Below are 15357 nucleotides of genomic sequence, written 5' to 3' on the forward strand. Positions count from 1 at the left end.
GTGATGCATTTCTCGGAAAAGATTGGTGGCCAGACGGACAATAATGTAATATGAGCAAAACTACATAATCATATCACGACGTGAATACAAATCTCATAAGTTATTATAAAATATTCAGTACGATTAAGTCTCACATACTTTCAGACAAATTATATTAAATTATATTCGGTCTATCTTGCCTAAACAACTTAATTAACATTTACCTATTTTGGAACTGTCAGGATTATGAAATACAAATAATATGTACAATTTTAATTATATTTATTCAAAGAAATTAAATGTCATTCAAGTTAATACATAACATAATTTTTACAACATAATTACAATTTAACAAAAACACAAATATTAACATAAGGAAGGCATACGCGTTTATTCAAATAATTCAAATAGAAAAACAATCTTTTTCTGTATAACTTAACAATTTCAATCATATTAACAGTAAATCAACTAGAATTTAGAGTGTTTAAAAATAATTTCTTATATGATGACAATTGATCAAATAGAACTTTTTATTAGAATTACCAACATGTTATCATATAGTAAAGTATGATTCAGATTTCATGGAAAATAATTTATGAATATGGTATCACCTCATTAAAAAGAATTAATAATTTCAGAACAGGAGTTTGACACATTGCCATACTCTTATATTAAGCTTATGATTGAGTGTCAAATAGCATATTATCAGTACATATTTTAATAACAAACCATTCAACATAATAAAATAAAATGTCAAATATAAATAACTGTTCTCAAAAAAGGGTAAAAATTCTTATAAACTTTACTTAACAATATGTTATCCTTTAATAATTATATGATACCAGTTTTATAATAAAAAAACAACATTTCTATTTTGCAAGGTTAATTTGAAAATATTCTATGATATATAAATAATTCATAACTCAACCAAACTTTCAGTCTCAGCTTTTTTATGATGTACTAAAGCAATAACGGAATCTTTACAATAAAAAAGACAATCAATTTATGGAACACTAATGTTGATGGAATGAAAATAACACACTGTCTACATATGTTACATTTTCTTGCTCGGTGGCAGAAATTAAACAGTCTATTATTTTCATATTAAAATGAAAAGTTTAATATTTGTTTTCATCAGAATCCTACATAAACTCATAAATGACCTGAGCCATTCCAATACTAACATTGTTTGAAACCTCAAGCCGTTTTCAGACCAACTGTTACACTTTTCCAAACTCCTGCTGACAATTGCTTTGCTTCAGCTTAATTTCATCTTGTCTTTATTAATCATTCTGGTTTCCATCACTTTACAGCGTTGATTTAAACTGTTTATATTACAATTATTATTATACCATTTTGATTAGTAATAAGTACTACCTTTTCTTTCTCTAAGTTTATCAAAAACATTAATTTTTTTCCTTTGTTTGAAGACTTAAGCCTTACATATGTAGTCCTTTTCGATTAACGCTGACTTTATTCAAAGCCATTGTGTTTTCATTGTTTTTAAACTTTATCTCAGGAATTCGGGCTTAATGTTTGTACTACATTTCTTATGTATTTCCTCAAACAGCACTGGTCATATTTTCTACACTACTTCACAATAATGAACACATAATAATCTTTAATGAACACCTATTCATGAAAAAGCCTCCCCATTTCCTTTATGCCTGAGAGTCCTGAAATTTAAAAACAATACAAGTGATTAAAATATGTATAATAAATATCTGATTTTTTTTGGTCTGTAAAAAAATTCCTTATATAGGACATTCGTTTAACTAAAATAAATTCAATGGAAGATATATTGGTTATAAATTACTGTACACTCACTCACTGTACAACATATATTATACAGATTTTCTATTCTGATAAAAAAACATGACTTTTAACTATGTTTTTCAATATCATTTTATTTATTCAAGCATGTTCATACCTGGAACACTTCCGCAGGTCTTGTGTTTACTTGAGGTCTCTGTATTCGAAACTAAAAAAAAACAAAAGACATAATATTTAAAAGTAGGAAATGAATTGGGAAAACTGTTAAGATCAATCAAAAATATATTTTTTTTGGATTGGGGTTTAACTCGCACCAACAGAGAAGAGGTCATATGGCAATTTTTCAGCTATTTTGAGGGAGGAAATCCTCAAGTGCACCTTGTACATAATTTCACACACAAACAGTTTAGAACCACCGACGTCCAGAAAGACAGGTATGAAAGAATCCAAAGCACCTTATGGGATTTGAACCCAAAGGGGTGAGGGGCATATTGTTTAAAGTCAACGACCTAACCCACTCGGGCTCGTACGTCATATTAAAAAATCATATTTACAATGTTAAAGTAATAAAAAGTAAGGAAAAGAAAAAAAGCTGTTTTTTGGAAAAGTAATTTATATATATGTACGTAATCATGTTAACAAAATTTCCAGATATTTAAGCATGTTACTTATGGCGGTGTGAATTAATTTATACACATCTGAAAAAGATCAGTATACCGAGTTGCATGTGTTGGGACGAGCGGACCAATATAATAGCGATATCTTACTAAGATAATCCAAAACGTTCCACATATTCAGCGAACATTATTCCAAAAACGCATATTAAAGGGAAACAATTCTAAATGACTTACATCTGCATTTGGTTGTAATGCATTATAAAGGAAATCCCAGGAGAAATCTGACCGCACTTGTGGTTCTTCTGGTGGAGCACTGGGCTGTATGAAAGATCTGTTTAAAGGAGCTGAAATAAAATAAAAACTAGAAATGTGTCATCATGCCACGGATGCCCCCGCATGCAGCCAAAATTTCAGATGGTGCATTAATTTTTTTTTTTTCATTTTAAGTTCAAAGCCCTTAAAACTTTTCAATGTTAACACAAACCATTTCCATACAACGTTCAAGGCACTGAAATTATTCAGTCTTAACCTTTAGAAAAAGCATATTGCATATTTGTAGCCAAAATAATGGCTAAAAGAATGAGTGCTGAAACTGAAAGTTCAAATTTTTTCCAACATTCAGGAAAGATAAGTTTGTCTAAAATCATTGAACCATGACCAAATTCAAACTTAAACTGCTTATTCCTAAGATGTATCTATATTATTCTCAAAGTGAAAGGGGCATAACTCTGCTAAAAAATCATCGAACCATGACCAAATTCCAACTTGGCCTGGGCATTCCAAAAACATATCCATATGTAAAATTTGAGTTGAATGTGTTGTACTGTTGGGGAGATAATAAACGGAAACTGAAAATTTCATATTATTTTCAAAGTGAAAGGGGCATAACTCTGCCAAAAATCATTGAACCATGACCAAATTCCAACTTGGCCTGGGCATTCCAAAAACATATCCATATGTCAAATTTGAGTTGAATGTGTTGTACTGTTGGGGAGATAATAAACGGAAACTGAAAATTTCATATTATTTTCAAAGTGAAAGGGGCATAACTCTGCCAAAAACCATCGAACCATGACAAAATTTGAACTTGACCTGCCCATTCCTTTGACATATCCATATGTCAAATTAAAATTGAATATGTAACACTGTTAGGTAGATAATGAACAGAAACTGTAAATTTCATATTATTTTCAAAGTGAAAGGGGCATTACTCTGCCAAAAATCATTGAACCATGACCAAATTTGAACTTGACCTGGGCATTCCAAAAACATATCCATATGTCAAATTTGAGTTGAATGTGTTGTACCATTGGGGAGATAATAAACGGAAACTGAAAATTTCATATTACTTTCAAAGTGAAAGGGGCATAACTCTGCCAAAAACCATCGAACCATGACAAAATTTGAACTTGACATGCGCATTTTTTTGACGCATCCATATGTCACGTTTGAGTTGAATGTGTTGTACCTTGAGGGAGATAATGAACGGAAACTGAAAATTTCATATTATTTTCAAAGTAAAAGGGGCATAACTCTGCCAAAAATCATCGAACCACGACCAAATTTGAACTTGACCTGCGCATTCTTTTGACGCATCAATATGTCACATTTGAGTTGAATGTGTTGTACCTTGAGGGAGATAATGAACGGAAACTGAAAATTTAATATTATTTTCAAAGTGAAAGGGACATAACTCTGCCAAAAATCATCGAACCATGACCAAATTCGAACTTGACCTGTATTTTCTCATGAGATATCCATATGTCAAGTTTGAGTTGATTGTGTTGTACCGTTGGGGAGATAATGAACGGAAACTGAAAATTTCATATTATTTTCAAAGTAAAAGGGGCATAACTCTGCCAAAAATCATCGAACCATAACCAAATTCGAACTTGACCTGTATTTTCTCATAACATATCCATATGTCAAGTTTGAGTTGAATGTGTCCAACCGTTCTTGAGATAATGAACGGAAACTGAAATTTCATATTATTTTCAAAGTAAAAGGGGCATAACTCTGCCAAAAATCATCGAACCATGACCAAATTCGAACTTGACCTGTATTTTCTCATGACATATCCATATGTCAAATTTGAGTTGAATGTGCCCAACCGTTCTTAAGATAATGAACGGAAACTGATGATGACGGAATGACAGAATGACGGAAGGACGGAAGGACGGAAGGACGGAAGGATGGAAGGACGGAAGGACGGAAGGACGGAATGACGGAACAGGGTAACACTATATGCCCCGGCCATTTCATGGCGGGGGCATAAAAATCTATTCAACTACACATTTATTGTCATTTTACTGTTAGTCAATAATAAATGACAAAGGACAAATTTGTATAGAGTTATAACGTCCATACATACTTAAAGATTTATAATAGAAATATACATCTATGGATGCTACAAATTAGACATACATAAGACATAATAAAAATATGTATAGCAAAAATGACAGCATTTATCACAGAAATAGTAAAGTTACTAGTTATTTTAACATAGACACAAATTGATCTCGTTCTCTTAGCGCTATATGTAGAAAATTTGCTGATTTCTTAATAGAATTAATATCTTCAATGACATCAGATTAAAATATTTTATATATGAAGGATATTTCAAGAAATATTCACTTATGTACATTCTACTATAAAGTTTATAGACAACATTGAACGTTTTCATGATTATAGTAAACTATGATCTATCCAACTGCCTATTTGGAATGATGTATAGCAAGATGACACATTTGGAAAATAAAACCTGCCATAAAGTTGATTAAAGTCATAGAAAAACAAAGTATTATACATACGATATATTTGTGTGTAGGGATCTCTTCTTTCTGGATCTCTATAATAGTTTATCACAGTGGAAGGTTCTTCTGTCTCAGGTGGTTTATCCCAGTGTTTACGATACTGTCGGTTAAACAATCCACCAGTTTCACTAAAATCACTATGTTTACCACTAAATGCTGAACTCAACGATCCAAAGGCTTGTCTTACATTATACCTGTGTACAGATTACAAGTGAAAGGGATATATTAACCTTATTTGACATAATTATAAAAAAACAATAAGACCAAGTCTGTTTTTTTATATCTAACTAAGTATTTTCATCAGTATTAATTATTGTCTGTTCACCATTGTAATGGTCAATCTTTTGAAATATACAACTAATTCATTATAGCTGGACAGCGTAAAAATGATCATAATTTGTATCTCACCGTTGATTCAGGAATCATGTGGGAATTGTAAAAAGCTGTTAATTACTTACTAGTTATCAATGTTGACCCTGGGTCATGTTTTATATAAGTCCTTAAAAGGACAAGAATGAGATATTCATATCAAGTATTGCTTAAGCAGCAATAATAAAAGTATATACCTTATATTGAAATTGATTAACTTAAAATATGGCCAACAATATTCAAGTAGTTAAACATTTTAAATCTTTTAAATTATAATTAGAATATTATATTGAAAAATGACACAAACCTTTAGCCTGTTGCAACAATTACATTTATAACAGCACAAAGACAGAATACAAAAATATAACAGAAATGTCAACATACGCATCAGTATATGAATCCCTAGAATCACCATCGTTTGCTCTTCTACGTCGTAAACAGTACACAAATATTATAATCAATATAGACAAGATAATTAGGAACAGTGGAAGACCAATACCTAGTCCTAGAATTAAATCTGAACTATCTGCAATACAGAAAATAAAACAATCACTTAACATAGTAAAAAGAATTATAACTTTATTAACTACTAATATTATAATTGTTTTATATATTATTCAGTAACATAAACAATAAACATTTGTTTAATCATCTTAATGAATTATCAATGATCTCCTTTAGATATATAGCTTATTTAGAAACTTTACAGCCTAACATAAGCATTGTGATTTCTCTTTAAATAAAAATGGTACAGCAGAATTAACACTATGGCTAACATATCATTTATCATTATAGACACAAGATGATAAATCAGATAATACATTGGAGATATTTCAAGGTAAGTACTAACCTGATGACGAAGGGACAACATTTTCTTTTGGTATACATTTAAATAATCCGTCAACCTCACTTTTTCCGCAGTCTTCGTTACCTGAACAAACCTTACATGCAGCTGAAAGATAATCATTTCATATCATTATTTCATTTGCTAGTTATGAAAATGGTTTGTTTGTTTGTTCGCTTCTTACACTGATCACTACATATCTTAAGTCATATATGGGTGAGGCAGTCTATTTCAAACCGGCTTACCAGGATTTCTATAACCAGTGGTTTTACCAATTTATCAAAAAATGTCCAACTTGTTTTCCGACATCACATCTCAATAAGCTGTGAGAGATAAATTTTTAATATTATATATTTTATCATTACTTTACTTAGAAGAACAAAACATAAAAACTTACCTATTTCCTTTCTGGTCCCAAGAACTGATTGTCCCACCAAATCAACACAATCATCCTCAATATGTAAACATCCGTCTGCATCTAAGTCTACCAGTCTTTGAGCAACCTCTGAGATCTGGTTACTACCAAATGTTGTGTTGAACCTCACCGAAGTTTCTATATAGGTGCTTCCCTGATTACTCAAACTTCCCTTTCTAGAAATAGAAAAAATAATATAAACATTGACATTGTGTTTCTCTTCATTTTGTTACATTAGGGTTCATGTCACTCAGTCACATGGCAATTTTTTTATTTTATCTGACAAGGTAAGGTTTTGACTCTTTGTTCATTTGTAAGCCAAGAGTAGCACACATAGGTTATGGGCAGTTAAAGTCAGCAATTATTGCTCCTATACACCCCCAAGTGCCCTATTTAGTTATTTACGTAACTAACACGAGCTTCCATTTAGCTGGATCATTTAAAACATTTTGAGAAAAGAATGGTTGCAAATGGAGACTGTGCTTTATAGAACATGAAACTGGTATGAAATAAGGAGAATAATTTTCTCCATAACAAACAGTATTTAGCCCATTTTATCATTGACATAAAATGAGTATACTTACCTAAATGTCAGTGGTCCTATTCCAGCAAAGCCAGGTACTGTACTGAACAGAGTGGTTAACTAAAAGATAAAAACTTCAAAATTTGCCAAATCTATATCCTTATATTTATTCATTGTTAAATTTAATTAAAATATAATGAAACAAAACAAAGAAAGGTTCTTCTGGGAATCATTTTGTTTTTGTTATCCTTATAAACATATATTCAGTTAATTACTGATATATCTTGAATAGAAATAAAGAAGATCAAATAAACTTAATAGATTGAACAGAATCTGTATATAGAACACATCATTTTATTTTAATTGATCGGTCAGTCTGAATCTTTTACTTAATAAATAAAATGAATAAACAACATAAAAAATAAACTATGGTAAATTTCCTTACAATTTTACCTTAAAGGTACTAAGTCAATCACAAAATAAACCAAAACAAGCTTTTAAAATGAGAGCATGACAAAAGGAATCGCAATCTTTGAAGTGTACAGTTTTAAAATTAAAAGTAATATCAGAACATGAGACATACAAATCCATGACATAAAATATATACAGCTTGTTACTTTGTACATGTTAAAATATTGTAAATAACAGATATGTTTCATTATACTTACAGACATTGTGACTGCACGAGAAAGTTGAGCAAACCTAGGTGACAATTTATCTTGCATAATACTATCAAACACCTTCCTCACTTCAAGTTCAATAGGAATAAATTTTCCAACATCTGTCATAATTAAGAGGCAAATGATACAAAATTAAAATTGCATGTGAATAAATTTTCCAACATCTGTGGTAATTGAAAACGCAAAATGATACCAACTAAAATTAAATATCTATTTTAAACAGAATACAGTTCAGGTCTTATGTTATTTCCAAACAAAACAAGCAACATAAGCATTATCAATTGTGTTAGTTTGTTTTTCTGTTGTTGTCTTTTATGATCATTTTAACATATTTTTAGTCATATCTTGGCAGTAAATTCATCTGATTAACTAACCAGTAATTATCCATTTCTATGCAAGTGACTTACTGCTTATCCCATGATTTCTAGCTCAACATGATGGAGTTTGAACCTTCGGGACCATCGATTCATATATTAAATAACTAGGCCAATGTGTTACATTGTAATCACATGTCAGCATTCAAACAAATCATTTCATTTATACAATCGCAATCTATAACTTTTTTTATCATTTTCAAATCTAAATAATGTACTAGATGCCATTATGATCTAACATTGAATAAACATGATTTATTTCGCAAACATCTATAAACAAATAAAGCTATTAGCTTTATTAATTAAAGAAGCAAATATGTAACAGATAAAGATCTTGAAACATTGTGACACAATGCAACAAAAGTTTGTTTGTCTGGTTTTTACACCGGCAGTTTTTGGTCATATTTCAGCGGTCTGTCAACCTAATCAGCTTTCCTGTATAACTGCACAGCTATAACATTGTGTACCAATTTCTTTGCAAGTGACCAACTACAAATCCAACATAAATTGTAAATCATTGGTGACAGATAAATGACCAACAGACTCTATGTCATAGATCAACAGAGAAATTTTCCCTCACATGAGGATCAAACCAGCAACACCAGTGGATTACAATATGATGCACTCCCTATTTGGCTGAGCAGGCATAATTGATAATTATATCTCAGTTTGGAGACTTTACTATTGAAAAAGTGTCAGAATTAAATGGTATGTAATACATGCACAGTGCGTTAACTGGAGTGCTGATATTAGTTACCCACACTCACTATCTGTTTAGTGCATGCTCATTGATTGGCTCTTTTTTTCTGGGGTTTACTTGGAAGGATATAACGATAGAAAAGTCATATTCAGATGCTCATATATTGGTCACTTTTTACTGGGGTTTAATATTGTGACGACAGGGAATGTGTTTTTATTATTTGCCTATGGTACACAAATACTATGAAAAAGGAAGAACATCAAAACACTTGGCATTCTGATATAGTCACCCCCTCATACAAATCAGATAATCTTGTGTTTAGATGCACTTTCTAGTAAATAATTAATTAATAAATAAGTGAAAAATGTTGGTGTGCAGTCTTACCTGGTTGTATTTCACAGGAATAAGTATCTTCTTTCTCATTAGTTAATATACAAACTGTTGGACTACACAGCATACAGGTCACATAGGCTGAAATTATATCACATAATAATGTCATATATGTGAAATGGTAGCTAAATTCTTCAATATCCAAACACATGTATAAAGTAACATATTAGGACTTATTTAAGACATGAGGCATTATTATTTCACATAAGAAATAACTTAACCCTAATTTTTTAAGTTACTAAACCTATCTGTTGAATACAATATACAAAATAATTCTATTGAAAAATGTTTAATTATGTCCTATTACATATTAAAATAAACAGACTCATTTTGTCATTTCTTATTACTCATGAATTAGTATTACCATTTTCAATTTCATACATATTAAGCAAATTGCAATTTATTCAACCACTACAGCTCCTATGATTTTACATATAGCTGTTCTCAATATTTGAAAGTTAAAGGCTGCTATGATGTCTTCACACAGAAATACTTGGCATAATCTATCAGACAATTACATAAAAGGGCAATAATTTGACAGTTTCCTATTGATACAATATATCTTATTCAATATGATGTTGATGATAAACATGTAACAGGCTTTAATGACATATTCATATGTAAATGAAACTTACATGGTGATCCTTTCGCCGAGGAAGCTATAGTTGGTTCTTTCTGGATTTTTGTTTTCACCTGGCCCACTGTAAAATTGCTTTCTCGTAGATTCTTTAATACCTGAGCAAACTCAATCTCCATAACCAATGTAATATTTTTCACATCAAAAAACACTACATGTTTAACCTCGAAATTAGACCTTTAATACAAAAGAATACTCAATATGTGTTTCTGTCCTTGCAGAATTAAAGAAATGTGAGAATTCTTCTTAATGTTTTGAGACTTTGTCTATTCACACAGCTCTTTGAAATTGCAATAAAATAATTATTGTGCTCCGTGAGTTGTTTTTAAAATGTTCATTGTATTTCTCATTCACTGTATTTATTTAATAATTCCTTCTCCACAATTAAATGACTACTCATAATTTCAACATGTTTCTGGATTTTGAATCTGAGGTGTCAGAGACAAATAACAATTAGGGTCAAAGATCATCTGTCAAAGAGTAATTTGGCTTTTTCTGAGGATGAAACTTGTTACCAGTGGGACATAAATCTCATGCTCTACCTACAGAGGAAAGCAGACCGAATTGTAACTGTCATAAATATAACCTGTCTATTTTATTTAGATAAAGAAAATTCTATCAAACACAATGATATAAGATAATGTTATAAAAGTAAACTTACGAAATACTTTCGATTCGGACATCTTTTACATTGGTCAAATTTGCTGACTGGTAAAGTGCCAAAAGCTAAAAAAATAAAGGTATTATACGAAATAGATCACTATACATTTTAATGTACCAAACATATTTTTCCTTATTATATTCATTAATGTATGATCAAATAGCAAAATCTTATTCAATGATTCAACATAAAAGCATTTTTTTTCAAGCTTAAAAAATTAAATATTGAATCAATGCAAAATATGTCTTGTTTATTTGCTCTTTTTTTCCACTTATTTTAACACAATTTTTGTCATATCATGGCAGTTAACCAATTACTTCATGAGCATTTTGTGAAAAATGGCTGTTTTCATTGAAAAGACTCCCGTTACAAGTTCAAATTGCTATAATACTATTAAAACTGCTTCAACACTAATCAAACTTGGCACAAATGTTGACTGGACCATTGCCCTTGAAACAACATGCTAAGGCTTAAATTTTCTGTTACCATGGCAACGAGGGGACATCTCAAAATTGCCAAAAATCACTATTTTGCGTTGATTTTTTCCATCAAAATTGATTTCAAAGTGCTGCAACTTCTCAATGGATTGAGATAGAGTCAAATGCTTTTCAGTGTTGGTTACATGTTACCTTATGATCAATCTGGGGTCATTTATAACCTCTCACAAGTCCAAAATTTTCTTGGCACATCCCCCTTCTGTCAACCCCCTGATGTATCTTTTGGTTGGGGGCCGCGCCAAAAAAGTGGTCACTTTTTTTAACAACATTTCTCAAACAAAAACAAGTGTTGGGGGCCTAAATAAGGCATTTTTTCACCATTAGTGACAACAAAAGGGGGCGGGGTGAAAAAGGCGTTAAAAGGCGTGTATATCGCGTAATGGGTTAATTCATTAAACAAACTTTCCTAGTTAACTTACGAGTAATTATAAATTTCTCTGCTATTATGACTGACTACTAATCCTGCAATATTCCTGAATCAGCTTTGAGAGACAAATAGTGTCAGAGATCAATAGTCAAAGACTTTTTCCTTGCCTGAAAATCGAACCAGCAACATCTGGATTCCAAATCCAATCTTCTCTTTTTGAGCTAAACTGGCGGGCAAAATATGTCTAGTTATTAGTTACTGTGAAATGATATATTTCTTTTCCTAAAAATAAATCTGTAACAGAATATAAAACCAAAAAGGAATAGCAATTAAAAAGCAAGCATACTTACTGATTTTCTGAGATCACTGACTATATTCTTGTAATCTTGAGATGATGGTCTGGTATAAGCTGAGAAATACTCTAGGTCTGGTGTTAAATTTACCCATAGTTTGTTGTTTAAAGCTGTGAAAAAAATAAAACATATTATATCAGTTTTATCACTAACACAAGACTTTCTCAAGATCAAACAAGTCTTGCCACATTTTCTATCCTAGATAAAAATAACATTCAAAGGGATGCTTATGATGAATGAATCAGGGTTACAATATTTTATACCAGTATTTTCTGTCTAAGCATGGATGATTATAAGTTATACTTTTTGTTTGTTTGTTTGGTTAGTTTTAACACCAATTTTAACAATTTTTTGGTCATACATTGTATTTCATGAGTCAGTCCATATAACCAGCTTTCCTGGCTTAAATTAAAAAAACCTATTACTCCAATATGATTCTGACACATAAGTCAGAAATAAATGACCATTTAAGTCAATATCCGAGATAAGTTGTCATAGAGAAATATGGCCTTGTCTAAGGATCAGACTGGCAACCCCATTCAGCTTGATTACAAGACTGTTATGCTTCTTATTGGGCTAAGAGGGGGACATGAGAAGACCTATGATGGTATGCAGATGGATATTGAAAATCTATTTTAGTTTATCACATACCTGTGTCGCTATCCTGACTCAATGAAAACTGTATAATGCTCATCAGCATCATCTAATTTTATTAAACTCATTCAATAAATTCAAAACTGCACCTCTACACACAGTCAATATCCTCTATATATTTATAAGGTTTACTGCACTTTTTCCTATGTAAACAACCATTTATAAAAGTCACACTAAGAGTACTAATTAAACATGAAAAGTGTTATACCTATACAAGAAGATTTATCCACTGGATTTAGTTTATAATCATGGGCACAGTAACATGTGGGATTATTGTTGGTCACATAGCAACCATACTGGCAATTTGTGTTGTAGGTTAAACAAGGATCTGTAGCATTATCTGTAACATACATAGTCATTACTGGTTAACTTTCATCATTTATCAAAAGGGTTTTGGAAAAAAACTAACTGAGAAATGATTTTAATAGTTTCTATTCTTGATATACATGTATATTATCTTTTTTTAAATGTTACTTTATTTTCATTACCATAAATCATTCTTTCTAACTATTTTCTATTGCTTTTTATTGCTTACTAACTCTAATAATTCTTACTGCTTACTATTGTTTCCTATTGCTACTGTTGTCTTTAGTGCTTTTACATTAACTTTTAGTACTTCATATTGTTTTGTTACTTATTACTGCTTAATTGCTACTTTGATTTGTTATTTCACTACTTACTACCTTTTCTACCTACTTAAGTTTTGTTTTCTTTATTAATTTCTTACCACTTTAATATGTACTTTATTATTGCTCACTACTGTTTTTACAGCTTTTTTCTTTCTTGCTACTTTCTTTTGCTTCATTATAGCATTGTTTTCCTTTCTTTTTACTAACTATTGTTTTTGTTCTTCTTATTTTTGCTTCATTACTCCTCTCAAGTGCATAATGACAGTTTTCTGTTGTTTTAGTTCTAACAGTCCACTGTATTTTTTTAACTTATGATTCATTTACATACTATTAACAAAAGCAAAACAAACTAATTGCTGTCATACCTTTAATACAGCTTTTTTGGTCATCTGCAAGTTTAAATCCATCATTACAGAAGCACGTGTAGCTTCCAATACTGTCAACACATCCCTGCTCACAGTCATTGGAATTCAGTTGACATTCATCTATATCTGTTAATTATAAACAAAAATTATACGAATAAGATCTGTTGAATTTATGACAATATTGACAAGGTTGAAGCTCATCAATTAGATGTATATGATCAAAATTGTAGCACTTATACTTTGTTTATACGGTTATATAAGAAATAAGCTTTTATTAAGGGACCAATCTTAATGAAGCTTTGTACAATTTAAAGGAACTCCACTTAGGCTTTTTAAATGATGGGGCTAGAAATAATTTTTGAGATTATTATTCCATTTGGTGTAGGTCTAGACCAATAACTTGTGTCCAAAATTTCAGACCATTTGCTCACTCTGTTTTTTCCAGAACAATAATTCTCACTGTGACAATTTGACCCAAAACTGTCAAATCAGTAGTAGTAGTAGTAGTAGTAGTAGTAGTAGTAGTAGTAGTAGAAATAAGAAATGAGTCAGGAAATATAACTTAATATCTTTACATGTAAATGTATACATACTGATACACTGTGATGCAGATCCAGGTGCAAATTCAAAACCAATCAGACAAGCACATGTATATGATCCTGGTGAGTTGACACATCGCTGACTACATTCAGGCTGTTCTACACATTCATCAATATCTGGGAGGAAAAAAATACACAAATATTTTGTTTCATTTTGGTAATTTTATAATAATTATAGTTCTGGCAGCATATTAGTCTAAAATGAGCTGCATTTATCAAAGAAGCAAGACTACTTATGCAGCAGCCAAAATATCTGACGAAAACCAAATTCTTCGTACTTAATCATTAAGAAGCAAGAATAAGAAGGCAGATTGTACCCCAAGAAGAAATTCTTTAAAAAGAGACAAACATGTATTAAGTAATGGTTTAATAACAGATTTAAAACATACTAAAGGCTTATCACAGGAATTATTAAATGATGAATGTTAAATAATTTTTGTCATAAAGATTGCACTTTAGTCATAAACAAAGAGAAACTTTAACTGCCGTATGAAATACTTAATCATTTTAACCATTCTTAAATTACCAAATAGCAAAAGAAGCTATAAATGGTTTAGCTATATGGAAAATGAGTCTAGATTTGTTTTTTGGGGGAACAAAAAGAGTTACTAACTGTTCTGATGAAGGTCTATAATAAAGGTCTATAGTTACGTAGAAATGACTCTTGGGTGACCTTTTTTGTAGAATATGCACAGATATTAGCAAACTTCCATTGTGAAGGGACATTGGAAGTTCTAACTGATTTATTTCAAATATGACAGAGATGTACACCAAGATCTCCTGATAGTTCCTTTCGAATTCTGTATTTAATATTATCAGGCCCTGATGCTTTCCCTACACTGAGTGCTTTAAGTATAATGACTATTTTGTAGGTAAGTAAAATCAAATGTAACTTACCAATACATTGGTTATCAACAGTACTGTGCTTGTACCCAGCTTCACAGACACAGATAAAGGATCCAGGTGTATCAGTACATCGCTCATTATTTGCACAGACCGTAACCCCACTTTCACATTCATTGATGTTCAGTCCACAGCGAGTACCAGTCCATCCTTGCAAAAATAGAAAATCAAATGAAATGGTGCCTTAAATAAATGTATGTAATTATATTTATAAA

General features: G+C 30.9%; 1 protein-coding gene across 1 annotated transcript in view; it reads right to left on the minus strand.

Annotated features, from left to right (window-relative positions):
* Positions 1-497: 497 nt before the first annotated feature.
* LOC132721124 (serine-rich adhesin for platelets-like) overlaps positions 498-15357 on the minus strand; it is a 78502-nt gene continuing 63642 nt past the window's right edge. The window contains exons 31-47 of the mRNA XM_060705379.1: positions 15137-15292; positions 14234-14356; positions 13641-13766; positions 12855-12986; positions 11990-12102; positions 10776-10840; positions 10113-10291; positions 9472-9558; positions 8002-8114; positions 7395-7453; positions 6793-6986; positions 6402-6503; positions 5936-6077; positions 5180-5376; positions 2604-2713; positions 1910-1960; positions 498-1655 (exon numbers count right to left, since the gene is read on the minus strand). Coding sequence (XP_060561362.1) covers positions 1641-1655; positions 1910-1960; positions 2604-2713; positions 5180-5376; positions 5936-6077; positions 6402-6503; positions 6793-6986; positions 7395-7453; positions 8002-8114; positions 9472-9558; positions 10113-10291; positions 10776-10840; positions 11990-12102; positions 12855-12986; positions 13641-13766; positions 14234-14356; positions 15137-15292 — 1964 coding nt within the window. The 3' untranslated portion in view covers positions 498-1640. The remainder of the gene's footprint in view (positions 1656-1909; positions 1961-2603; positions 2714-5179; positions 5377-5935; positions 6078-6401; positions 6504-6792; positions 6987-7394; positions 7454-8001; positions 8115-9471; positions 9559-10112; positions 10292-10775; positions 10841-11989; positions 12103-12854; positions 12987-13640; positions 13767-14233; positions 14357-15136; positions 15293-15357) is intronic.

This window comes from Ruditapes philippinarum, unplaced genomic scaffold (genome assembly GCF_026571515.1).
Source record: "Ruditapes philippinarum isolate M1 unplaced genomic scaffold, ASM2657151v2 ctg1286_1_1_1_1, whole genome shotgun sequence".
Lineage (NCBI taxonomy): Eukaryota > Metazoa > Mollusca > Bivalvia > Venerida > Veneridae > Ruditapes > Ruditapes philippinarum.